The sequence below is a fragment of the Lontra canadensis genome, unplaced genomic scaffold, assembly GCF_010015895.1.
Source record: "Lontra canadensis isolate GAN:19392208 unplaced genomic scaffold, GSC_riverotter_1.0 scaffold35, whole genome shotgun sequence".
NCBI classification, from domain to species: Eukaryota; Metazoa; Chordata; class Mammalia; order Carnivora; family Mustelidae; genus Lontra; species Lontra canadensis.
Genome location: NW_022631029.1, coordinates 6,394,545 through 6,421,391, shown reverse-complemented (window position 1 = coordinate 6,421,391; position 26,847 = coordinate 6,394,545). Strand labels below are relative to the sequence as shown.

The 26,847-nt window shown below is 50.7% G+C and overlaps 1 protein-coding gene and 1 pseudogene across 1 annotated transcript; both read left to right on the top strand.

The window, feature by feature from the left end:
• Positions 1–13,337: 13,337 nt before the first annotated feature.
• Positions 13,338–13,612, top strand: LOC116873817 (annotated as a pseudogene).
• A 1,341-nt stretch (positions 13,613–14,953) lies between these two features.
• On the top strand, positions 14,954–26,386 carry ELP6 (elongator acetyltransferase complex subunit 6). The gene is made up of 7 exons (XM_032867899.1): positions 14,954–15,077; positions 16,590–16,668; positions 18,054–18,124; positions 20,406–20,524; positions 22,108–22,309; positions 24,058–24,204; positions 25,315–26,386. The coding sequence occupies exons 1-7, from the start codon at positions 15,024–15,026 to the stop codon at positions 25,441–25,443; spliced, it is 801 nt and encodes a 266-aa protein (XP_032723790.1). The 5' UTR covers positions 14,954–15,023; the 3' UTR covers positions 25,444–26,386.
• The last annotated feature ends 461 nt before the right edge of the window (positions 26,387–26,847 follow it).

Here is a 26,847-nt window from a genome sequence, read left to right as displayed (position 1 = left end):
GTCCCCACTTTCCAGAGGAGAATGCTGAGGAACAGAGGTTAAGTGGCTTCCTCCAGGTCCGAAGGCGGACCTAGCACTGGGACTTGAACCTATGCCCTCCGACTCCAGACTCAGTGCTTAGTGCTCATCACCACTGTCACCTCTCTGATTTGCCATTAGTAGGGACTTGTTTTCTGTCCGACTTATAAGGAATAATCGTTTTCTGAGAGCAGAGATTCTTTCTTGTTCACAATAGTGGCTCCAGGGCCCTGCAGGCCGGCAGCAGGCTTTCCTGCGTGTGTGTGAGTAAACGGATGTAGACTAGCTCCTTGTTCACAGCCACAGAGCCCCAGGCCTGGAGTAGGGCTGAGCCATCTCAGGGTTTATTACCCGGGGCCTGTGGAGCGAACCCATCTCTGGATTCCTGATGGATGCCCCATCTTCGGGGGCCCCGGGGGGGCCTGTGCAGAAGTCCCAATAGGCCTCAAAAGCATGACCCTTTCTTTGGCATTGCCTTGTTACAGGGGTGCTCTCGCACCCCCCCCTTCCCATCCCTTCCCTGCAGAGGGAGGGGAGCTGGCTGGCTTCCCCCTTGGCACCACACGCGCTCATTTGAAGTTCCTGAGGCCGGTCCCAGGGGGCGGCCCAAGTGGCCATCATTAATCACACGGCCCGCGGCTGGCTGCCCACGCGGCCGGCTTTGAGGTTTGGCCAGAGACTCTGGTGGGAACTGCTCACTGTCCTAATTGGGCTTCTCTCGGGAGGCGGCAGGTCCTGCTTCTCACTTGTCTTTGCCCTGGCTGCTGCCTCACCCTCTCAAGGAGGACAGCACACTTCCTGGTCTGGCTGGCTCTGCGGCCAGCCAGGGCCGAAGTTCATCCTTGTTCTACAAATGGAGAAATAGAAGCCCTGGGGTAGACTGGGTCCCTGCCCAAGGCCAAGGCAAGGCCAAGCAAGGTTGCCAGGAGTAACCACCAGAGAGCCAAAGGGACACAGCTCTGTTCCTCACTCTGCTGGCAAGTGGAATGAGTTCCCACAGGAAAAAAGACCTCCCTTCGCCTCCTAGGGCCACCCAGGCCCTGCCAAGCGGCATCCATGAAGATGTGTCTATGTGAGAATTGTCACACCCCTGGCCCACGGAGACCCTGCCAAACCCACAAGAAACAGACGAGAGCACGGCCATCGGAAGAAGATGGCAGGTCCCCTGTGACGCATAGTGGGGTAAAGCTGGGCTGCCCACATGGGTACCTGTGGTTCAAGTCCCAGTTCTAGGTCCTCCTTCGGACCTGGAGGAAGTTATTTAACCCAGGTACTGTGACTTCCTGCTCTGTACCTCAACATTCGCCCTGCCTAGAAAGCGAAAAGAGTTTTCAGACACTTGACGGCAGGACCAGGGGAGGCCTTCTCCAAGAGAGACCTGCAAGGTGCCATTCATCGGCCAGACTCAGGTCAGGGAAAAGCTTTATTATCGGCAAGTCCTGGTCACCTCTCTGTGGCTTAAATCACCTCCAGAAATCCTGCAGGATCAGCAAGACGGCTCTCATGACCTCCTACCGCCTCCATTTTTCTTCTTCTGACAACTTCCCGACCTTCCGGCTAAACGGGTCATTTCCTGTTGAGCCCTCTGGCCTCCCTGAGTCACCCCCTGGGCCTCGTTCCACTCACTGAGCACTTAGAATGACTCGGGAAGTCTCTTTTCTGCTTTGACGGTCTTTTCAGGACCCAAGGACAGCCCGAATGCTGTCAACTTCTCTTCTCCCGGATGAGTGTCTTCAGCCCTTCTGTCATCCTGCCTATGACAGCTCTCCCGGCCCCTGGCTTCCCGCGTGCTGTTCTCCGGACATCCCGGGTGTGTCCAGAAGGGGTCCCTGTACTCTAGATGTGAACCCAGAAGGCACACTTGCTCCAGGCCCAGCCCAGCACCCTCAGGGCCAGAGCTGGAATGCCAATGCGGATCCACGTCTGCAAGTTTACAAGTCACCGTTGGAGCTAGAATTTCAATAAGCTCTACTTTGATCTCCGTACCTTCCTGATGTCCTGGAAGGCTAAGCTTGCATTTAGGATTCCTAAACTTGGAGTTCTGCCCCAGAACATGGCAGGGCTGGGGGAGCAGCCCGGCTGCCTGGTCCTGCTGCCTGGTCCTCTTCTCAGTAGGTCTGCCTCACCTTCAAAGCAAGATATGCCAGGAACATACACGAGGACACGTGAGTCCTCGTGGTGCAGGTTTGCCCATGGCCACTGGCTTCTGCAGCCCCATCCTTCAGGGAGAGGTCCAGGGAAGCAGGCTGGGGGGCCATTTGGGCAAGAGATTCTGAGGCTCCAGGTACTGAGTGTGGTCTGGAAGGGGACAGTATGGATCCTGAGCAGGCATGACCTTGGCTCTGAGGATCCTTCTTGCTTGGGTCTGAGGTCCTCAGTGATAGTCAGCCCGAACCGATACCCATGCATTCCCTTATGTCATTTTCCCGTTCCAAGGGATGTAACGGCTCTATGTGTTCAGTTGGTTTGGAGGACCCGTGTCCTGGACTTGACCTTTGTCAGAAGCGAGTTTCCTGTTTCTAACTTGTTCGGCTTGTTTTGAGCCCCACAGTTCTGTCCTCCAGAGATAGAGATGCGCTAACTGCCCATGTCTCTGCCACCCATGTAGGCTGCATGTGCCACCAGCACCCCAAGGAAGCCCTTTGTAGGTCATCGCGCAGCCCGGAGCCCCGGAGCCTGGCTTTCTCCCCTGGGGTCAGTCCCTCTCTGTCTCTGGGGAGGTCCCACAGTGTAGGGTTAGTGGCGCTGAAGGCCAGCTGACGATGGCTGGCGGTGGGGGCTGGTGGCGAACGGGGAGCGTGAACGGCACTCCGTAATGGTGAAGCTCCCACGCAAGCTCCACTTCCAGGGTGCTGGCTGCCTTGTCCAGCTGTCAGTAGGGCCGTGGACGGCAGGTTGCCGTAACCCTCGATTCCTTACGCTTTACTGAGTTGTGATTCGTAAACTCAATACTAGCTACCCTCAGGTCAGGTACCAGGCAAGGTGCCCAAAGAGCATTACTTCATTTAATTCTTGTGACGACACTCAGATACACATAGGCATTACTCTGTTCTTCAAAAGGAGCTACCGGAAGCTCCGCGAAGTTAGTCATCGAGGATGGGAGCATAGGGCCAGACCGATCTTTCTCCCTGCCCCACTTCTTTTGATGTTTATTAATTTGCCACAACTGTGCTTTTTTTTTTTTTAACTGTTCATTTTTTCTTAAGAAAACCCCTTAACTGGGATGCCTGGCTGGCTCAATGGGAAAAGCATGTGACTTTTGAAATCAAGATCATGAGTTCGAGCCCCACATTGGGCTCAGAGCCTACTTTAAAAGGAAAGAAAAAAAATAAACCTTCACTAAGTCACATTATTCTCAAGTACACAATTACAATAATGCCCCTCATCCCAATATGACTTAGACTTTTCTTTTTTTTTTTTTTTACCAAATATACGGAGAGAGGGACATATAATGTTCAATAGTATATTTCTGCAAGGTTTTTTTCAGACCAGTACTTTTTTTTAACCTCTTAACTGTCTTATATAGTCATTCAAATATCTTTATACTTTTATTAATTCTTTAGGGAAAGCTATTTTGAGATTTCCATTTTTAAAAAATCTAAGGGCACAGTATTTATTTTCTTGTTTCTCAGTGAAACAGTTTTCTTCCTCATCAGGTTTCACATGTTTCCCCAGGAGCCCAGGAGAAGTGAGTCCTTGGGGGGTGAAGGAATGATGGAGCAATTACTGAACGGACTAGCAGGGGTGTCAAGTGTATGACAAGTGTCAGGTAGAATGAGAAATCTTCGGATAGCTATTTGAATCTTTCAGCTCTAAGCCACAGGTTTGGAGATTAAGATCCACCCCAAAAATTGCTAGAACTGACACAGGAACTCAGCAAAGTCACAGGATATAAAATCTATGCACAGAAATCAGTTGCATTTCTATACACCAACAATGAAGCAGAAGAAGGAAAAATCAAGGAGTCGATCCCTTCTGTAATTGCACCAAGAACCATAAGATACCAAAGAATAAACCCGACCAAAGAGGGAAAGGATCTGTACTCTGAAAACTATAGCACACTCATGAAAGAAATCGAAGAAGATGCAAAGAAATGGAAAAACACTCTATGCCCATGGATTGGAAGAACAAATATTGTTAAAATTTTTATGCTACCCAAAGCAATCTACACATTCAGTGCGATCCTTACCAAAATACCACCAGCATTTTTCACAGAGCTGGAGCAAATAAGGCCAAAATTTGTATGGAACCAGAAAGGACCCCAAACAGCCAAGGTAATGTTGAAATAGAACCCCCCCCAACCCTACCCCACCCACCCTGTGCTGGAGCACCCTGCCCTCCCTTAGGATCACCTCTGGGACCCGGCAAGACTGAATCTGGCACCCCGCTCAGGAGGGACCTCACTGCACTCCTGTCCCGGGTTGCCCCCAACACGTAGCCTCCCTGCCTACCCCACCATTGCCTGCAACAAAGGAATACGGCAGAGCAGGCTGGGGGTCAGAAGCTGCACGTGTGCATGTCAGGGCGAGAGGCCTCAACTGCCCCCAGCTCCACACTGGGTTCCACTCCCAGAGCATTACCCTTCCCATCTCAGCCCCTCTCCTGAGCTGCTGCAGTCTCCTGCCTGCCGTGGACTCAGTTCCCAGTCCTTCCTGCCCACAGGCCTGCGGTACTTTGAGGGGCCTTCCTTCAGACCAGGTTCCCAGGACGCACACAGCTCCTGCCTTGTCCCAGACTCGGAGGACACACACACAGCCTTCTGACTCTCCCCTTACCAAGACACATTGAAATACCTGCCTGCGGTCGTGCCCATGTCCCAGCGGCGCCTTGCGGGTGGGAGTCTGGTCCGATGGACTTGGTTGGCACGATGGTCTGTCCAAGTGTAAACCTAACTCATGTCCCACCCTGCCCAGGGCCCTGGGTCTACTAGCAGAGGCTGAAGTGTCTTCACAAACACATATATTTTTTTTAAGTTTCTTCCTTTCATCTTTAAAATTCACATGAAATTTGCATTGGACTTTATTTATTACATGGCTCTGTTGATTTCAATTTTAAAGGATTGACTTTTGCAGCTCTCACATGTTAAATTCTTCTCCCCCAACTAAATTTTTTTTAAAGATTTTATTTATTTACTTGACAGAGATCACAAGTAGGCAGAGAGGCAGGCAGAGAGAGAAGGAGAAGCAGGCTCCCTGCTGAGCAGAGAGCCCTATGCGGGGCTCGATCCCAGGACCCTGGGATCATGACCTGAGCTGAAGGCAGAGGTTTTAACCCGCTGAGCCTCCCAGGCGCTCCTCCCCCAACTAAATATTTAAGTAAAACCAATGCCCAGGTCGTTCCCTGGCCTCCTGAAGTCCTGTCTTCCTGGGGTATATGTGCCCCATGATAGATGCCCAGGCCTCCAGCACAGGTTACATTTTACTATGTCCCTGCGACCCTTACTGTGAACTCCAGCTACCCTCCTCACATCCTCAGACAGCCATCCTCCCGAACCATCTCCTTCTCTTATCCCAGCCTGATCCCAGTGCCCTGTCTGCCTCCTCCTCTCCCTTCAGAGTAAGCACGATCTTGCCGAGCTTCCCTGGGGTCCGGCAAGTGGGAGATACCTGCCGGTGGCCATACCGGTGCTGTGGCACTTCTTGCCTGGTTGGACGTGTCTGCCCCTCTACTCCGACAGGGGCTCTGACTGTGCTTCCTGAAGGGACGGGTGAGCCCAGAGAGACCCTGTGACAACCCAGTCAAGGTCAAGGAGCCATCTGGACCCCCAGGGGAGGGAGGCAGACCCTTGGGCTGGGCCACCCTGGACCACCCTCCCCTGGGCTGGCCAGTCTGACGGCTCCAGCATTAGAGACCGTTAGAGTGATGATTACATTCAGCTGCGCAGTTGCTGGCCAGGGTGCCAGAGCTGTGTGGTGGGGACCGGGTTGGCATCAGAGTGTGGGACTCGAGGGGCGGCTGGCAGGGAAATCAGAGCGGCCCTTCTGCCCCTGGCTCCAGCTTTCCGCTGGTGACATGGAAGAGTATTAGGGTTCAGAACTCTCGACAATGGGCTTTTATTCTCAGGACTACATCGTCATTGGCTTGCAGAGCCCTGGAGACAGGAACAAAAGCCAAGGGGGCCCTGCCAGGTCTCTCGCCCTCCAAGTCCTGTGCCCTGCAGGAGTGCAGGGGGCCCCAGCCCCGCTTATGGTGGGTGCCTGGCCTCCAGCTCCATCCAGGAGCTCCAGAGCCCGAGGGACATGTCCGGCTACAGGCTGGCACAGGAGATTTCCCCAAGGCAGCCCCGGCTCGCAAGGGAATCCCAGAATCCTGGAACATCAGCATAGGACGAAGCAACAGACACCTGCCCCAGTCTCTGCTAAAACTTACAGGGAGGAAACTGAGGCCCAGAGAGAGGCTGTGACTTGCCCAGGGTCACTCAGTGAGGGAAGGACAGAGCTGGGCCTGGAAGAAGGCCTTGCCCTCCAGAAAGGCACCGAGGCCAGTGTCTTTCCACCACTGGTCAGTTTTGCCCGCTCTAGAATTGCTTATAAATGTAATCCGGCGGTACGTGCTCTTTTGGAGAAGACTTCCTTCTCTCAGCATGATGGTTTTGGGTGTTGATGGTATTTTGTTCTTCTTATTGTTGAGTATATCCCACAGTTTATCTACTGACCAGCTGATGGGCACTTGGTTTGTTTCCAGCATCTTTCTCTTACAAAGGAAGCTGTTATGAACATTTAGGTACACGTCTTATTTTTATAAAAAAAAAATTGTCACAGAAAAGATAGAGACTATTGTGGCAAACACATTTTTTTAATCAAGTGTAAATATCTCGTCACATTTGCTTCTGTTTTTTTTTCTTTTAAGCAGAAAATACACATATAGTGAAGGCCCCTGATATGTCCTCCCTTTTTCCCCCCTCCCCAGAGATAACCACCAGCCAGACTTCAGCTTTATTTCCTGTGTACGCAGCTGGCAGTTTTACTAGGTACAGTCATTCATTCCTCTTCACAAATATTGAGCACCTACCATGTGCAAAACCCCGATCTCCCCCTGGTGATGCAGCCATGAACCCAACAGGCAAAAATCCCTGCCTTTGGGAGACATTAACTAATTAAAATATATCATATGTCATGTTAGTGGTAAGGCCTGGAGAGAAAAATCAAGAGAAGGGAGACAAAGTGAGGAGGTAGGGGAGTGGCTTGAAATTTTAAATTGGGTCGTTAGAGAAGGCCCCACCAGTTTCTATGGCTGTGTAAGAAATAACCCCAACCCCAAACCAAGTGGCTTATACACAAGAATCCTACACCATCTCTCCTGGCTTCTGTGGGTCAGGAACTCGAGAGCCGCTCAGCTGGGTGGCTCTGACTTGGGGTGTCTTATGAGGTTGCCGTCAGGGAGTGGGTGGGCTGGGACCATCACCTTGAGGGCTCCTTCACTCACACACCTGGTGCCTGGCCTGGATGAGACCCTGGCAGCTGCAGACTGGCCCAGGTGGGGGCTCTCTGGGCATCTCTGTCTCTCTGTTGTCTGTCCTCCTGTTCCCTCCAACAGTCAGGGCTCCAGAAGCATGTGAGTGGGAGAGAGCCAGGAGGAAACGGAATTGCCTTATTGGAGCCAGCTTTGGAAATCAGGGTCACTTCTGCCATCACTTTGGTCAAGGCTATTACAGAACTCCATCTGGGTTCAAGCGACGGAAACACAGGCATCACCCCCGTCCCCCCTGTGGAGTGTCAGCATCGTGTTGTAAGATCACGCAGAATAGGATCTATACTGGTGTGTGAGAGCTCCCATCTGCCCCAGAAGACAGCCTGTGTAGGGGTCCCAAAGGAGGTGAGGGGCAGGCAAAAGCAGATCACACTCCTGAGCGAAGCGCATTCCAGGCAGAGGGAACCAGCAAGAATTGGAGGTAACTATCTGGCGTGTTCAAGAACCAGGAAGAAGGCTAATTGGGTGGAGAGGAGTGAGTGATGGGGAGGCTGGTAGGAGAGGCGAGGTCAGAAATGCAACCTGGGGGGGCGCCTGGGTGGTTCAGTCGGTTGAATGTCTGCTTTTGGCTCAGGTCATGAGCCCAGGGTTCTGGGATAGAGTTCCGCATCAGGCTCCCTGCTCAGCGGGGAGCCTGCTTCTCCCTCTGCCTGCCACTCCCCCTGTGGTGCTTGCTCTCTCTCTCTGACAAAAAATAAATAAAAATATATTTTTTTAATTAAAAAAAGAAGAAGAAGAAATGTAACCTGGGCCTTCAGGTCACTGCACGGGCCCAGCTTTTCTCAGAACGTGAGGGGACCCATAGAGGGATTTGTAGCAGAGGAGTGCTATGGTCTGACTCAGTTTTTTGTTGTTGTTTTTCTTGTTTTTGTTTTAATTGTTAATATATCAAAAGGCCCGCTTTAGTGACATGCTGGTCCCACCAGAAAATAATCCCAATCAGCCTTTGTCAGGAACCTGCTCAAGCTGACCAGCCAACTCTTACTTCTAAACCTTTGTGTGTACACGTGTGTCTTTCATTTATTTTTACTTTTTAAAAAGATTTTATTATGTATTTGAGAGACAGAGACAGTGAGAGAGAGAGCACAGGCAGGGAAGAGGACCTGTAGCTCATTTGTATAGCTGGATGATATGCTTTCTAGAAGGTTGCAGAAGATGGAGGAGCGTTCTTCGCCGGGCTTCCCTAAAAACTGAGCTAAGATGAGGTCGCTTACTGGGAAGGGGACCCAGAGCAGGGAGAGACAGAAGTGGGGGAGCCTGGGCAGGGCCATGTGGTCTAGGGGCAGGAGTCTGCAGGGGGGAAAGCATGCAGAGTGCCCCCTCCCCAGAAATGTGCACCTGCAGAACAGGGGACTGGAACCTTTTTCCATAGGTTTCTGTCCTCACTGGTTGAGGATCTGGGGGAGTGCACGTTGCCTGCACCCTGGAGCCCTCTGCTGAGCCTTCTTGAAATTGGAGGGGCCCCAGGGCATGTGAGACTGCTGGGGTGAGAGGCTGAGCACACAGAGGGAGTCCAAAGCTGGAGGAGCGTCTGTGAGGTGCTGTGACAGCTGAGCTGAGGGCTGAAGGCGGGGACTTCAGGAGCCACGCTGGCCAGGAGGTGGGACTGATGCCCTCCAAGTGTGGCTTCAGAGGGCATGGGGTGCAGCTGCCTTAGAGGGAGGGGGCAGGAGGCCAGTGGGGGCTGAACCAGGCCTGACTGTGAGGACCGGGAGAGGGGGGAATCTTAAAATGCCTTGCAGGTTGCAGGAATGACAAGTGGGGAGCCATGAGAAGTCTAGGCCACAGGCACAGGCGCCAGGGTCCTGGGATCAAGCCCTCAGCTCAGGTTCTCTCTGCTCAGCGGGGAGCCTGCTTCTCCCTCTCTTCCCCATTCATTCATTCATCCCATTCGTTTAGCACCTGCTGTATCACGGGGGAGGCCCTGTGCAGCCCAGGCAGAGCCTGCTGGATCTGAGAGCCGAGGTCCTCACCGGATGGCTCTTCCTGCAGATCTTTCTGGAAAGGGGGTCTGCCTAGTGCAGCTCCGTAAACACACGGGCCGAGCTCAGGGACGAGGAGCTGAGACGCATGGAGAATGAGTCCTACTTACAGGGAACAGAGAAGCACAGGCCCTGCGTGGGCTTGCCTCTGCGGCCTCCAGAAGCACGGTGGGCTGGCTGGACCAAGGGAGCGGCGGGAGAGGACGTCAGGGCGGGACTGGGCCAGCTCCGCGGGTGTGTGAGGACTCCCTCTCTTACTCAGAGCAGGAGGGGCGCTCTGGCCGGGGGAGGGGTAGGGAGGCTAGGACATTACTGAGGGAGGGGGACTCTGGAGCAGGAGAGCCCATGAAGAGTCCACCGCCAGGCTTCCAGGGAGGGGAGCTAAGGACTGTCAGCCCGCGGGCACCCTGGAAAGGCTCGGGACTGCAGCGGTTTCGGGATCGCGAGGGGCTCGTGCGCCCTGCCTCTTTAGACAGTGTCTGCTGCCCTCTGGTGGACGTGCGGGAGATTGCCCAAGCCCACTTCCAGTTTTTGCTTTAGCGGGCGGTCTGTGGTTCCTGCGGGTTCATCTTCAACTCTCTCTTGTCACAGGTCCTGGAAGCGCCAGGCAGCACTTGGCAGAAACAATTCATCAGGTTAGCCACAGGAAGGCAAAGGGAAACTATGGTGTTGTTGCAACAGTATTTGGAGTGGAACTGGAGCAGGACTGTGTGATGTTTTCTACCAGGGGTGGTCAGAGACAGAAGTGGGGCAGAGGGTGCATCTATCTTCTCCCTTTTATTTCTCCAGTCCTTTCCACACCCTTGGACCCAATTTCCTGCATCAAGTCCTTCGGTTTGAATTTTCCAGATTTGCGCTGGTTTGTTCAAAATGTACATAAACTATGACCAGGAGCAAATCCAGCTCTCTGGGGACCCGAAGTTTATACAACGGGAGAGAGGAATTCTCATTAAGGAAAGGAATAGAGGGGCGCCTGGGTGGCTCAGAGGTTAGGCATCCAGCTCTTTTTTTTTCCTTTTCAATTTTACTTATTCATTTGAGAGAGAGTGAGTGAGCACACATGGAGAAGGAGAGGGAGAAGCCGGCTCCCTGCTGAGCTCGATCCCAGGACCCTGAGACCATGACTTGAGTTGAAGGCAGATGGTTAACCAACCGAACCACCCAGGCACCCCAGGCGTCCAGCTCTTGATCTCAGCTCGGGTCTTGATCTCAGGGTCCTGAATTCAAGCCCAGCGTTGGGCTCCATGCTGGGCATGGAGCCTATTGAAAAGAATGAACAAATGGAAGGGAGGAAGGAAGGAAGGAAAGAAGGAAAGAGAAAGAAAGAAAGAAAGAAAGAAAGAGAACAACATTGTGAATAAAGTATGAGATTTATAAGCTTCATGGTAAGTTCACCTTTCCTCTGACCCAACCATTTCACTCCAGATACATACCCTGGCAAGGTACCAAAAGACATGATTGAGTATGTTCGTATGTTCACAGAGGTACTTTTTGTCAAAAAAAAAAAAAAAAAGCTGGATTTAATCCATCGCTATTGATAGAAAAATGGACAAATACAAGAGGAGTCAACATTTTATATTGAAAAGATACCTATTCTCAAACTGTATCTAATGATTCAATACAATACCAATCAAATTACAGCAAGATTGAATAGAACATACTACTTCCAAAACTGATGTATATCCCTTACTTCACACCAAACACAAAAATCAGTTACAGATGGATTAAAGATTTAAACATGAGGGCACATCAGTGGCTCAGATGGTTAAGTGTCTGTCTTTGGCTCAGGTCATGATCCTGGGGTCCTGGGACCGAGTCCCGCATCAGGCTCCCTGCTCAGTGGGGAGCCTGTTTCTCCCTCTGCCTCTTACTCTCTCTCTCTCTGTCTCTCATGAACAAATAAATGAAATCTTTTAAACAAATTTTAGAGGGGTGCCTGGGTGGCTCAATGGGTTAAGCCTCTGCCTTGAGCTCAGGTCATGATCTCAGGGTCCTGGGATTGAGCCCTGGATTGGCTCTCTGCTCAGCAGGGAGCCTGCTTCCCCCTCTCTCTCTGCCTATCTCTCTGCCTACTTGTGATCTCTGTCAAATTAAAAAAAAAAGGCTCAAACAAAAAGAAAAGTTTTCTAAATTCTGGTTCATCTAGATAATTCACAAACTTCTACTTCCATCCAAAGTGGAGTAGAAAGGACGAGATTTTCTTTCTTGCTTAAAAAAAAAAAAAAAGGAAAAGATGATGTATACAAATATATGCAACAGCAACTTGAAAGACATTGGACATCAGGTGACCAAGGACAGCATCCTTGAGAAATGCACGAAGAACAAGGTGACCCCTGGGGTTGTCCAAGCTGACTGCCTTGTTTCCAGATAGGGAGGAGGAACTAAGGTGAAATACTCCTTGAGTTAAAAAGATGAAGCTAAGAGGCACCTGGGTGGCTCAGTGGGTTAATCCCTTTGCCTTTGGCTCAGGTCATGATCCCGGGGTCCTGGGGTGGAGCCCCATGTTGGGCTCCCTGCTCATTGGGGGTCTACTTCTTTCCCTCTCTCCTTCTGCCCCAACCCCTGGCTCCTGTTCTCTCTCTCTCAAATAAATAAATAAAATATTTTTAAAAATTTTTAAATTAAAGGGCGCCTGGGTGGCTCATTTGGTTAATTGACTGCCTTCAGCTCAGGTCATGATCCTGCAGTCCTGTGATCGAGTCCCACATAGGGCTCCCAGCTCTGTGGGGGGAGTCTAATTCTCCCTCTGACCTTCTCCCCTCTCATGCTCTCTCACTTTCTATCAAATAAATAAATTTAAAAAAAATTTTTAATTAAAAAAGTGTTAGAACATTGGGGCACCTGGGTGGCTCAGTTTAGGCCTCTGCCTTCAGCTCAGGTCATGATCTCAGGGTCCTGGGATTGAGCCCTGGTTGGGCTCTCTGCTCAGCGGGGAGCCTGCTTCCCCCTCTCTCTTTGCCTGCCTCTCTGCCTACTTGTGATCTCTCTCTCTTTCTCTCTCTCTGTCAAATAAATAAAATATTTTTTTTAAAGTGTTAGAACATAATTACAGGATTTGGCTTGTTAGATGATTGAGAGGAAGGTTTGGTATTGGATGCTGTCAAAACAGGGTTAATTCTATGATCAGGTACCTTAATCTCATCTACAGGGAGGGCAGACAAGAGTGAGGCTAAAGCTGTAATGGTAAAGTAGCAGTAGTCATTAGCTGGGAGCGGGGATGTCTGGTTGTTTTGTGGCTTGGACTTGCTCTTGTTTTGTGTTCAACGTAACTATGGAGTGGACTAGTTTTGTCATGACCCAGCATAATCAGCCTGATGTTGTTTTGTGAAATTGTTTATGCTAAACAGGACAACACCAAGAACTAGCCCCTAGATGCCAGGGCTGCTCTTCTCTCTTTCACATACTAGTAAGCATATAATGCCCCATTCCTGGCTGGAGGATCTAAGTAACTTTGACAGGGAGATTTCCAGCCCAGGTGGGGAATTTCAAATAAGTGAGTAATTACATACATGAAATTTATTTATTTTTAATTATTTCATTTATGTATTTGACAGAGAGAGAGGGATCACAAGTAGGCAGAGAGGCAGGCGGAGGGAGAGGGAGAAGCAGGCTCCCAGCTGAGCAGGGAGCCCAATATGGGGCTCTATCCCAGAACCCCGAGATCATAACCTGAGCCAAAGGCAGACGCTTAACGAACTAAGCCACCTACGTGTCCCCAAAAACTTTTTTTTTAAATTGAAGTATAAACATACAATGTTATAGTAGTTTCAGGTGTACAATATAATGATTCACCATCCTATACATTTCTCACTGCTCGTCAAGGTAAGTGTACTCTCCCTTCTGCCTTGTTGCATCCGAGAGAACAAGATGGCTCACCAGGAGCTCTACTGCAGCCATTTGAGGAAAGATGGCCAGGGTTCTTGCCACATCTGCTCAAACCAGCAAGGTCTGATCCAGAAAAACGGCCTCAATATTTGCTGCTAGTGTTTCTGTCAATATGCGAAGGATACAGGCTTTATTAAGCGGGATTAAGTGAACTTCCTTGAATGGGTCATCCAAAATACCTACCTTAATGCCAACTCATTGTACATAAAATAAAAATATTTTTTTAAGATTTTTATTTATTTGACAGAGAAAGATACAGCGAGAGAAGGACAAGTAGTGGGAGAGGGAGAAGCAGGCTTCCCGTGTAGCAGGGAGCCTGATGTGGGGCTTGATCCCAGGACCCAGGATCATGACCTGAGCCAAAGGCCAACATTTAAAGACCCAACCACCCAGGCACCTAAAAATATTTCAATTATGAGTGTTTTAATGTGGAAAAAAAAAAAAAAGATAAGTGTACTGTTACCTCCTTTATCTATTTACTCCCCCCCACCTCCCCATCCACATCTATCTTAACCTTGTCGTATGCACTGGAAACCTTGGTCCTCTTTACAGTCCTGGCCAGATGTTGACCCCATACACACAGCTATGCTCTGCTTCCAGCCTATCGACAAACACTACTTCATTTGAATTTCACCTGAACTCCATCCTTTCCCAAATCCTGAAACAACTGCCTTTCCTTTGCTCCGTGAGGTCCCAGGACTCTACTGGTATGCTACTTCTCTCCTTGCAATGAGTCAATAAACGTGATTTTGTTGAACTATAGGATTGTCCCTGGCGCTCTGAGGCTCACTCTGGTACAAGAGAACTATATATAGTAAGTTAGATATAAATGTTATGGAAAAAAGAAAGCAGGGGTTAAGTGTTGGGGAAAGGACAGTTTGCAATTTAAACAGAATCATCAGAGAAGGCCTCGAAGATTAGTGATATCTGAGCAAAGACCTGGAACAAGTGGGGGATTTTTTAAATCTTCTGAGTGTCTGGGAGAACAGCATTCCAGGAGGGAGGCACAGTTGGTGCAAAAGTCCTGAGTGGGAGCATGCAAGGTGTGGTGTACTCGGATCACATTTTCATAGTGAGCCTACCTTGATAACCTCTTTAATTCCTAACCTGTCCTTACCCCACCGTTACTCCCTTGCCCAGCTTTTGCTTTATTTTTTTCCCCAAGAACTCTTCCATACACAATCCCGTGATTATTAACGTTTGTTTTCTGCTTTGCGAGAAAGCGCGGGCATCCTCACCCATCTCGTCCCTAAGTAGCCCGAACTTGGAGACTTGGGGGACACACAGCAGGAGCTCGACAGGTACGGGTGGAGGAGCTGACTGCACTGTCCCGAGGCCCCGGGGCTGGGGAGAGAGCGAGGCCAAGGGAAGGCGGAAAAAACCCGTCGCGCGGGCACCCGGGGACCATCTCCTGGTGGGCCTATCCTCAAGAAGTCAGCGCAGGACCTGCGTCCCCGCCCTTACCCCAGCCGGAAGCGCACCCTCGCGCGTGCGCCCGCAGCGCCCAGGTCCAGGCGCCCGCCTGATTGGCTACGGCGGCGCCAGGAAGCGGTGTTGCGCGTGCGCGCTTCCTCCGCGCGCGTCCGAGTGGCGTGCAGCTCCCTGGTCTCTGTTGTCCCCGCCGCAGCCCCGACTCCCTGTCTGGGATAGTCGTGCCCGGAGCTCGGGATGTTCCCAGAACTCAATAACCTTCTCAACACCACCCCTGACAGGGCGGAGCAGGTAAGAGGCCGCGCGGCGGGAAGGGAGCGGGCCCCGGAGCGTGGCGGAAGACCGCATCCCCGGATGAAGCGCACGTGGACTCTTGGGAAAGACGCAACGTCCGCGGGCACCGAGGCGCCTGGGAGTTGTAGTGCGGGGAGGGCTGACGGGGGACCTGGGCTCGGCGTGGGCGCTTACGGAGGGTGGACCTCTCTCAAAGTGCGCTGGAAGCTTGGCCGCCTCTGCATTGGTTTACGTTCCCAGACCTGTACCCGGGGGACCTGCGCGTGCTCACTGGCTCCTGGCGCCCAGAGGAGGAGATTGTCTGAGAGTCGGGAGTTTGATTCTCCCCGTTTCCCAGGAGACTAGCTTCTCATTCGCCCTGAGTTTCTCTCTCTGGCTCTGGGGCATTGTGCAGGTCGCAGTGAACGCTGCTCCTCTTCCTCCTCATGGTCTTGAATGCTGCTCTTCCGAGTTGCTCTCAGCCAGCGTCGGCTTCTGTCAAGTCGGCCTGGGGCACGACAGCTCCGCCACTTTGTTTTCTCCGCACTCCGGGGCATCCCGAAATTTTTCACATTTTAGGCCGGGGCTTCTTCCGGGAAACCAACCTGATTTTTACAAACTCTGTCCTCCCAAGAAAATGGAAAGCTCCACCAGGCAGCCAAGACACCATGTGTACCAGTCGGACCTTTTTAGGAACCTGTGATGTCAGTTGCCCAAGCCTGCAGATGGCACTGGTGACCTTCCTAGTTACCTCGGGCACCTCCAGAGTGCTCAGCCCAGGGCCGGAGTGGAGGAATGGGGGGTCAGAGTGGGCACCAGGAAATGACAGCACTGGAGGTAACCCTCAAGGTCTGATAGTGTAATTTTTCAAATTTTATAAGTGAAAGAAAACTCACAACATGAAAGTGTCTTATCAGATACCGTTTGATCCCAATCTCCCCTTTGACAGGGAACTAGAGGTGGCTGGAGCAAGGCAGCCAGCCCCTGTGGAGTACATCTTTAGATATAGTCTTTCCAGGACTTTCCATGACCAGAGCTCTCATCCAGGGCCACTGGGATGAGACCCTTGCTACTGGAGGTCTACCAACTACTACATCTCCCCTCTCCCCCCACCCTATTGGACAGAGTTGGTATCAGAATTAGAAATAGGAATTAAGTTGGATCAGATTAGTTTTTTGAACGCCCATTCCCATCTTGGCAGGCTGTGATTTTTATTGGATTCTGACAGTAAAAGCTTCTTTTGTTCAGGGTCTTGTTCTCCCCAGGACTGGTCCCTGAGGTACCACGGTGAATGAGGAAGATGAGGCACTTCATTCTGCTTGCCTTGGAGAAGTAGAAGCCAAGATATGCTTACCTATAACAAGGGATTTAATCAATCACTTTAAGCAATCACTTCAAGTATCGTTTCCTTCCCTTGTTTTGACTTATTTCCTTCTTTTTGGTAATCCATGTGTGTGTCTCTGTGTGTATAAGATACTGACCTCTTTCCAGGAAATCTAATTCACCTTTTTGTGTTCTCTTAACTTTTAGGGGAAACTGACTCTACTCTGTGACGCCAAGACAGACGGCAGCTTCCTTGTGCACCACTTTCTCTCCTTCTACCTCAAAGGTACAGGATTCATTGATGTTGTAGAAAAAGAAACCTAAAGCAAAACGCAATGGGAATAGTATTAACCAACCAGGGCTTTGGTGTTTGGGTAGCCAGATGGCTGTTTATTAGGTCATAGGTTACTTGACCGTCTTGCTCCCCGCCCATCCTCCCAAAGGGTGGTACGTGCTGTATCTTCTCTTCTCCACCAAGTGTGTGTGCAGTCTCACGGAGACTCTTGTGGCCTCCTGATTTAGTTGCTGTTGGTCCTTGTGTACTTGAGGTCCTTGGGTCCTGGATCCATTGACAAGTAGATGCTTCCTAAAGAATGTAGGGAGGGAAACTGTAGGGCCATTGCAATTTATAGACAGAAGCAGATTAGAAGAAGAAAACAGCCGATGAAAGAGAGACTCATTTATCAACTCATTGCTTCTTGAGCCCCTGCTGACCCAGGCCAGGATAGAGCGTAGACGTTTGGCACTCTTAGTTGTAATAATTCACAGCTTTGAAAATTGTTTTCTTTTCCAGATGATGTTATTGTCAGCACTGAAAGAGCAAGAGAATCTACAGATAAATTATTAGAACTAATTGTGTTTCATAAGGTAGCTAGGGCCTTATAACTTTTTGGATATAAGACCAGTTTTTAAAAAAATCAGTTGTATTTCTGTATACCAAAAATAAACAGAAAATATTATTTATTTATTTATTTATTTTTAAAGATTTTATTTATTTAATTGTCAGGGAGAGATTGGAGAGCACAAGCACAAGCATGGGGAGTGGCAGGCAGAGGGAGAAGCAGGCTCCCTGCTGAGCAAGGAACCTGATGTAGGACTCTACCCCAGGACCCTGGGATCAAGACCTGAGCCAAAGGCAGACTCCTAACTGACTAAGCCACCCACGTGTCTCAAATAATGTTTTTTTAAAAACCACAGTTGGATGAGGCACCTGGGTGGCTCAGTGGGTTAAGCCTCTGCCTTCAGCTCAGGTCATGATCTCGGGGTCCTAGGATTGAGCCCCACATCGGGTTCTCTGCTCAGTGGAAAGCCTGCTTCCCCCTCTCTCTCTCTGCCTGCCTGCCTCTCTGCCTACTTATGATCATTCTCTCTATCAAATAAATAAATAAAAATCTTAAAAAAAAACAAAACCACCATTGGTTTAAAATAGAACAAAGTAAGGTATACCTAGTAGTACACGTAACAGAATTACATCTCAGGTTCGATGAAATAAGACATTATTATCATATATGAGAAAATGTGTGTCTTAGAATGAAATTGGGTATGTCGTACTGCAAGGCCCCTTGAGTCTGTCTAGACCTGCCCCATTGCTTTTGTTTCCAGAAGTGTGAACTATATGAGAGTGATTGTAAGTGAAGACTTCACTAAAAATCTGTTTGTTTTGTTTTCTAGCTAATTGTAAAGTCTGCTTTGTGGCACTCGTCCAGTCCTTCAGTCACTACAATATCGTGGGAAGGAAGTTGGTAAATATTGTAGACCCCTGGGGTGCAGTCCCTGAGTATGTGGGTCATGCCGGTGTGAGTGGGGCCAAGGCTGGTCTCCCTTCTCTGGGTTGTAGAGAACTTAGCAAGAGAGTGACTAAGGAAATCACAGGGTGCTGAACCCCTTATCCGGAGGGCTAAGGCAGCATCTCTTCCAGTTTTATTAATTTAGTTTATAGAACCACATCTGTTGTTAATCCAATACAACTCTACTGACTCTGGACCAGTTACGATTTTCTCCTTCTCAGTGTGGGCTTTAATCTTAATTTTGCTGAGTTGGAGATCACAGCTTGTTCTACCACCAAACTGAGTGCCTCCTGTCTCTCTCTAAGTTTAGAGCTTACATCTCCCTGGATGTGGGGAGAGGTGCTTTTGTCACCTGCTCCTTATCTCATCTTGGCCTGTCCTTCATCTTAATCGATGCAGGCAGGAAAGAATAAGATGGCCAAGAGGCTGGTGAACTTTCTGGCCTAGCCTAGACCATCACCCCTGACCTGTGACCGTGGGGGCTTACTATTTTGTGTTTTTGTTTTTGGTCTTGTTTCATTTTTAGTAGGCCTGCCTCAGAGAAGGAAAGAAGCAGGCCACTCATTAGCAGTGATGTATTGATGTATTGTATCTCCTCATCGCCTGATGTTGCTGCGATGGGGAGAAACAAATGAGAGGATGAGAGGAGGGTAGACTCTTTCCCATCCTCTGCAGAGAAGGAAGAAGTTCCTGTATTAGAGGTCAGAGCATGAGCTCAGGGAGAGCAGTCATGTTAAGAGCACATTACATTCCACATCTGTGAAGCATGTCTCTGTGACCCTAGCATCTGTGTTTCTGGATGAGAAATCAATGTTGGCTCATGTCCAGATTGGTACCTTTGAGTCGTCGTCGACACAGCAGGACTGGCACACACAGTACTGGGCACGTGGAGGGCTGGAGTGTGAGCCTCCGTGCTCTGGGTATGTTACTGAACTACTGTTAGTGTAATGGTAATGAGCGAGAGCAGAGGTGAGGAGCAGGAGTCTTTCTGCCTGCCAGGGGTCACTGTGGGGCTGATGGCACTGCCTAGTGAAGGGCACCGGGTTGTGAATGAACACTTGAGACTTGGCCTAGGGGCATGAAGAGTCTGGAGAGTTCCATGTGACCTGTTTCTCCACAGATAGAGCAGTGGGCTGCCTATCTAGATTGTATCCATCTTTGGGAGTTTGTCGAAATGCAGATCGTTGGGTGCTGCCCGCAGATCTTCTGGTTCTGGAAGTCTGGAGTGGCGCTCCGGGATCTGCCTTATAATCGGGTGACTCAAGAGCTTCTCAGTCGGCTAGGTCATGAAGAGCCCTATTGAGAAGTTCTGGTCTAGGGGCTCCTGGCTGGCTCAGTCCATGACCTCTTGATCCTTGAGGTCATGAGTTTGAGCCCCATATCGGGTGTAGAGATTATTTTTAAAAATAAATAAACTTAAAAAAAAAAAAAGGGCTGATCTAGAGCAGGGGTTGACCAGTCTGTTTATGAATTGTGTGTGGCTGCCCTCACTCTACAGAGCTGAGGAGTAACAGCACAGATCGTGGCCCGCGAAGCCTATGTTGCCCCCTCCGTTGTCCACCTCCGAACTAGTGCGTCAGGAGTTCGTGTCACCCTAGCTCTCGTGGGAGTGCTGCCTCTGAGGAAGAGGGAGGAGAAGGAGAGCCTGCTGCTGATGAGATCGTCCTCTGTGGCCAGCAGCCTGGCAGTCGGTCTGGGAGCTGTGTTACTGAGAACCTCAGAGCCCTGCTGAGGTCCTGTGCCGCTGAGGCGCACCTGACAGGGTTTGTGAGGTCCAGAGCCAGCGTCTGGCCGTTTCTTCTGCAGCCAGCGTTTTTCAGACCTTGGTCATTCTCCCACCATTTTATTGTCATTACTATCGTTTCTAAATGTGCTTAACTTGGTAAATACGTACATTTGAAGAGTTCATGATACTATTCGTGATACTATTGCATGATACTACTCATGATACTATTGCAAATTAAAGCCAAGTATTGAGCCATCCTGAAAACGGACGTGTAAGCAAAACGTCAGTTCTTTGTGAAGTGACCATTAAATATAAAGACAGACCTGAGCACAGTGGGCCTGGTGGGTTGGGGACACCCAGTGGAAAGAAGGCATGGGCCCCAACCGAAGGTGGACAGCTGCATGTTTACGGGGCTTAGAATGTGTACTGTGCCCTCTTGTGAGCTGGAGTCTGGCCGCTGGGGTGGGTTCGCCTGCAAGGCACCGTGATTCACTCTCCCGTGTTGTTTAGGGTGTCAGCCTGACTGCGGCCCGGGAATGTGGGCAACTTGTGTTCCTTGAGGGACTTAAGTCTTCGGTGGATGTCTTCTTCCGGGCTCAGGCAGAGCCACACCCCCTGCAGTTCCTCAGGTCAGTCAGCCCCCACCCCTGCCCAGAAGTACCCACTGGGTGGGGGGACCCAGATCAGGCTTGCCCTGTGATTCCTTGTCCCTGGCATGTGGCGTGTGAGGGGACGGAGCTGGCTCCAGAAGGCAGACGCTTCCCTGGTGTTGCGGCTTCATCAGAGAGCCCTTGGCTCATGGGCCTCATGGGACAGAGGGTGTATGGCTGACCCAAAAGTTATAGAAAGCATTATTTGCTGGGAGTATGGCAGAACAGTATGTTTTTTCCAACCCTGGCTCAGAGCCCTAGCACACACCTTTGTTCTGTTTTTGGTTCGATATACTGGGCTCAGCAAAGTACGGCCTGTGGGTCAGCTACCTGTTTTTGTAGATAAAGGTTTTTTTTAATATATTTTTATTTATTTATTTGAGAGAGAGATCACAAGTAGGCAGAGAGGCAAGCAGGGGGTGGGGAAGCAGGCTCCCCGCTGAGCAGGGGGCCCAATGTGGGGCTCGATTCCAAGACCGTGAGATCATGACCTGAGCTGAAGGCAGAGGCTTAACCCACTGAGCCACCCAGGTACCCCTGTAGATAAAGTTTTATTAGAATAGCTGCATTCCCTTGTTTGCATATTGTCCTGGCTGTTTTGCACTCCAGCGGCAGGGTTAAGTTGTTGAGACAGAGACCATAGGACCCACAAACCTCAAATTTTACTGTTGGCCCTTTAAGAAAAAAATCTGTTGATCCTGGGTTTGCTATTCTGAGACTGGTTTTTCTGTTTCTTGTCCTTTATGAGTGTCAGACGTAAACACAGCTCTGTGCAGACCCCCCACGTGGCTGCTCTCCTTTGCTCCACAAGGGAGTCCTGTGGGAGCTCTCCCCGCCCCCCCATAAGACCAGGCCTTGTGCAGTGGCTGGAAGGCGGTGTAGAGTCAGAAGGCCCCGTGCCCCGGCCCTGTGCGTGCGTTCTTGCACGTAGCCTTTACCATCTCCGAACCTGGGTGTCTTCGTCTGAATGATGGGCCTGGTTACACTTCACCCCCAGGCTGTAGGAAGTTGCTGTCCTTGCTGTTAGCGGAACTCAGACCTGGGGTGTGGGCTGGTGCCTAGGCCCTGTGCTCTGGTGCTTTTTGAGCCTCTCTTGCTGGGAGGTGTCCGCCCCGGGTAGTCATTGGGGAGGCTTGTTCAGAAACAGGCGGAATCTGTTAGGTACACAAACAGCCCTTAGACCTTGGTCCCTCACCTGAATTGCTGTTTAGCTTTTTGTCCCCATGGTGGCCTCCCGGGAAGGCTTCTCCTGCCTGCCTAATCCAGGTTAATCTTTAGCTCTTAAGTGGAGGGGTGGCATGGTGTCCCTTGAGGGTCAGGGAAGCTGCTTATTTTGTGTCCCCCAGTGCTTTGTACCTCCTAGGCCTCAAGGAGTGTTTGAAGTACAGCTCGCTCATGTATGCACACATACCTTTTCTTTCCAACCAAATCAGGAACGCCTTCGGCCAAGGCCTGTGATCCAGTTCTTTGCCTCCCCCCGGCCCGTTCCTGTGAGGCTGCTCAGTCCCAGATAAACATTCGTAGAGAGAGAACTCTCTGATGAGCCGTGCTTGATGTTCCAGGGAGGCCGATGCGGGGAGCCTGCAGCCCATGTATGAGTTTGTCCGAGAGGCTCTGAAGCCCGTGGAGGACGGACAGGCCGCATGGAGGTACCCGGTCCTGCTGGTGGATGACCTCAGTGTGCTGTTGAGCCTGGGCCTGGGGGCAGTGGCTGTGTTGGACTTCATGCACTACTGCAGAGTTGCGGTGTGCTGGGAACAAAAGGTATTGATCGGCCTGCTCTCCGTGCTCCCGCTTCTGACCTCCATGAGCCCAGGCGGGTCCACACCTCCCTTGCTTGCGGTGCTCTTTCTTGTGGATTTGCCTTGGGGTTTGTCTTTATGCTGGTAGGCCAGAAATTTTTTGGTCTACCATCCTCCACTCCCCTACTTGCCACTGTTAAAAAATAAGGGCCCTTCAAATGAAAAGGTTGACCGGTACTGTCTTGACGGTAGCCGGTCGTGTGTGGTACTACAGCAGTCCTAGCTCCGGCACACATTGCCTCGTGTCCTGGGAGAAGTCATTGTCACTATGCATGGGCTTTGAAGATCAGTTGAGGTATAAAGTGCTGTAAAAAAATTGTGAGATGTGATGCAAGTATAGGACATAGCTGTTAACTGTCAAACGATGAGGCAAAAATGGGGATTTTGCCGACGTAGAGCAATGGGAGTAGACCCACCTATACGATATAAGAATGGCTTCGGTGCCTGCCTTACGAGAACCCAATGGCAGAAGTTTAGTGACACAAAGCTTGCAACACACCCACACAGCATCTGGCCCCCGGCGTCCGTTCTTCGGCATGTGATGGTGCCCCTGGCGGGAGCCTGTGGTCCTCAGCACCGTATGGTCAGGCTGCGGTGCTGGGCAGAGGTTGGGGTGAGCTAGTGGAGTCAGCCGGGGCTGCATGTTCCCAGCAGGGCATGTTGAACCCTCCTGTGCAAGGGCCTGCCTGGCAGCTAGGCTCGGGGGAGTTCTGGGGGCCACGGGGCTGCAGTCACGGGGCCAGGAGCCGGCGACAGAGAGAACGGGAGGAGGAGGGATGGGAAGGGGCATGGAGGGAGCAATCAGCCACACGGAGGCAGGCATACTGCCTGCAGCTTAGCGTGCTCTGTGGCCTGCTGCTACCCTCGTTGTGTAAAAATACCTCTTTCAGTTGAAAAAGTAAAACTTGAGAATAGTTTAAGAAAGAAAAAAGTAAATAGCACAAAGAGTAGTACAAAGTAGCGGTCTCTTTCCCCATGTGGATATCTTTCCCGAGAGTCTGTGCAATTGTGAACGTGTGTTATGTAGTGTGTGTCTGTGTTTTTCTCCACGTCGCTGGTCACCTGCCATGCCATTTCATAGCACACCTGTATCTTGGTGTCTGTTGTCTAAGAACAGAACACTCGGGTCTGCTTTACTCTTTTTAACGACTGGACAGTGTGCCTCTGAAAGGACTTACAGGGTATCTCCTTCAGCGGGTCGACCTCCCCCTGTGGTTCTGGTTGGCCAACTCCTACCTGCCCTTCTGACTCTGCTCATGTGCGGCCATCTCCTGACCCTCTCCGCTGGGCCAGATAGGATGCCTCTTCCTGGGCTCCCTCAGTCCCCCATGCTGCCTTTTCTCCTGGCCTGTGTCCTGTGTTGTCTCCAGGCCCACACCACTGCCCTCTGATCCCCACTGCGGTCTGGCACGTGCTGAGCACTCAGGAGCCGGGGACCGGAAGAACGGGAGCCCGGCAGAAAGGCGGCACTTTCTGCTAACATGGAGGACCACAGGCCAAGCTTGGTTTAAGAGGGATTGAGCTGGTTGGATGTGCTGGCGAGGCTGGAATTAGGTCTTGGAGCATAAGCGGGCATCCTTCCTAGCCGCAGCAGTAGCGTGGTGGCTGATCAGGGTGAAGACGTGCAGAGGATTGAAGGCCCTGAAAGCCCGGGGCCCCCTGATGGCCCTGCCTGGAGGAGCAGCTTCTCAACTTGGCTCTCTGTTGCAGGGAAACATCGTGGCCCTGGTACACGACAGTGGAGACGCCGAAGACGAGGAGAATGACATCCTCTTGAACGGCCTTAGTCACCAGAGCCACCTGATCCTGCGGGCTGAGGGCCTGGCTACGGGCTTCTGCAGGGATGTGCACGGGCAGGTGTGCGGGGGCTCACCGGGCACAAGTTGCTGCTTCTGTGCCTGAGCCGAGGCCTTACGTGGGATGGTATCGGGCCCTAGGGGTTGTTGGGTTGGGGCGTTCCTTCGGGTACAAGGGAAACCTCAGGAGTTGTGTGAATGCAAGACAGAGTCTGCTCCAGATGGGGCTAGCCTCACACAGCGGTGCACATTTTCCGCGGTGGTCCCATTTGTGCCCGAAGTGGGACTTCTAAAAAGGAGACCGCCATCTGGAGCAGAATTCTGTCCAGCAGCGGAAGGCCTCTGCAGGGCCACAGCAGGCTTGGTATACTCAGCAGTGCTGCTCCTTTTAAACTACAGACCTGGGAGGACCATACCCATGGCTGGGATTGCTGCCGCCCCCGCTGCTGCCTCTGACCAGAATGTTTGAGAACTCGGGCAGAAGCTTAGAGTCCTGTCTTGGGAAGGAGGTCAGGTTCTTCCCCCCATCCAAGGGGTTCTCTGCCTTCTAGAACTTCTCTCTCGGAATATCCCCCAAAGCCCCTGCCACGGCTTCCAGGTTACCTTGACATTGACCACTCTTGACTTATTAAGCATGGGTGAGAGTTTTGGCCCAGAGTTAGAAAAGAAAACAAAAGGGCAAGCCCAGGGATGCTGTGTTGGTGGCGCCTATGTGCACCGTGTGAGGAAAGGGTTCAGAGGAGGTTCTCTGAGGCCCGGCCCCCAGAGTGTTCTCGCATGCCTAGCATTGAGACATCATCAGAATAAACTTCTAGCCTTCCTGAGCCTGACTAAATGTACTGGCTCTCATGAGCTGATGTCCAGAATCAGGGTAGCCAGCAAAACCACACAGAAAAAAAGACCAAACGAGAAAATAAAAACACTTAAGTGGTTTTCCCTGGACGGCTGTTTTTCTTTTTCCTTTTCTTACACATATTCTGTAACGAGCAGATACCACTCCTAGACCGAAGGGTTAGTTTTAGTTAGCTGGTAATAAGCTTTGTTTCCGAAGTGGGTCACACGGCTGTGTGGCACGTGACTGGGACCCCCTACAGGCCTCGGCCGCAGGGAGTGGAGGAGGCAGGGACGTGGGAGCTCTGCTTCTCTCTCATTCTTCTCCTTGTCCCTGTAGCTGAGGATCCTCTGGCGGACACCATCACAGCCTGCAGCCCAGCGGGACCGGAGCCTCACTTACCAGTACAAGATACAGGACAAAAGTGTGTCCTTTTTTGCCAAAGGAATGTCTCCTGCTGTTCTGTGACCTGACTGAGGAGCACATGGAGCGACCTTGGACCATTTTCAGATGTGAAAGATACAGCGATGGGTCAGACTGGACCTGTACACCTTTGAAGTGGCATTTTAGCCTGGACTAGCAGCCCCGCTGCGGTGCGGGGCAGTGGAATGGGGCCGTGATGGACGTCCTCGTTCCCCTGGGCCCTGGGCAGAAAACGCAGAGGGAGTGGTAACCCATCCTCTGCGGAGAGAGATGCCACATGTCGAACCCGGGTAAAAATGGTGCTGGGAGCCTTCCCTTAAATATGCTTTCGCCTCAACCACCCGTTTTTCGCCGTTGTGCCTTTCAGACCCAGAGTGGGTATGAATGTGCCAGCTAGGAGATGGTCCCGGGTGGCAGGCACCCGAGGGACGCCGTGGGTAATCATGGCTGGCATGAGGAGAGCCCCATATCTTGGCTTCCTCGTGTTGGGCTGTCACATTTCATTTTTACCCGCGTCCTGCAGAGGTATTTGCCCTTCAGTCTGGTAAGAAAACAAGCTTAAAGGGGTTTGGCAGCGCACTCAAGGCTGGAGAGCAGCTGTACGCACCAGAGCCTGACTGAAGTCCGCACTTGCTGACCGAGCCTCCCAGAAACCAGGGGCAGGCTCCCCACTTGGTTGACGGCTTCACTCCCTCCTGGTTCCAGGGTCCCTGGCATGTGATGCTTCCTGGCTTGGTGAGAGGGGTAAGGAGTGTTCTTGCTGCCAGCAGGGATGGGGCCTTGGCAAGTTGTTGCCTCCCTCACCTGTGAAGACCAAAGAGGTGAGCTCTAGCCCCAGTGTCCCATAGATGCCCGTCAGTCAAGATGGGCTCAGGATAGACCCCAGGGGCAGTCCCTTAAAGTGGGTACATTTTTGTTGTATGCAGATTATACCGCAATGAATTTGATTTTAAAAATAAATAAAATGAAACAAGAACACTGCTCTGCAGGGACTGAAGAAATTTATATCCGTTTTTAAAATTTCACTTCTCACATTTTTTAGTTTTTGTAAAAGGGAACAATTCATTTCTCCTCCCCTCAAGTCAAACCGTTGTGTTGGTTATCCTACTAATAACCAGTAATAGTAGCTACTTTTCTTCCCAAAATATCACAGACCTGATAGAATATTTGAAAATTATGGTTATTGAAGAATCTAATGATTCTTTTATGAATACTCTTCAGTATTAATACCAGCTTCATCTGAGCTACAGTTCTGAATGGGCATGGCACCCCGAATCTTTTTTTATATGAATGTTGTTATTCTGTTTTTTCACTTAATTTACAATTTAAATTCACAAATTTACTTAATTCACTTAATTAACTTCACTTAATATGTAAATTAATTTAAAAATTTTTTTAAAGATTTTATTTATTTATTTGACAGACAGAGATCACATAGTAGGCAGAGAG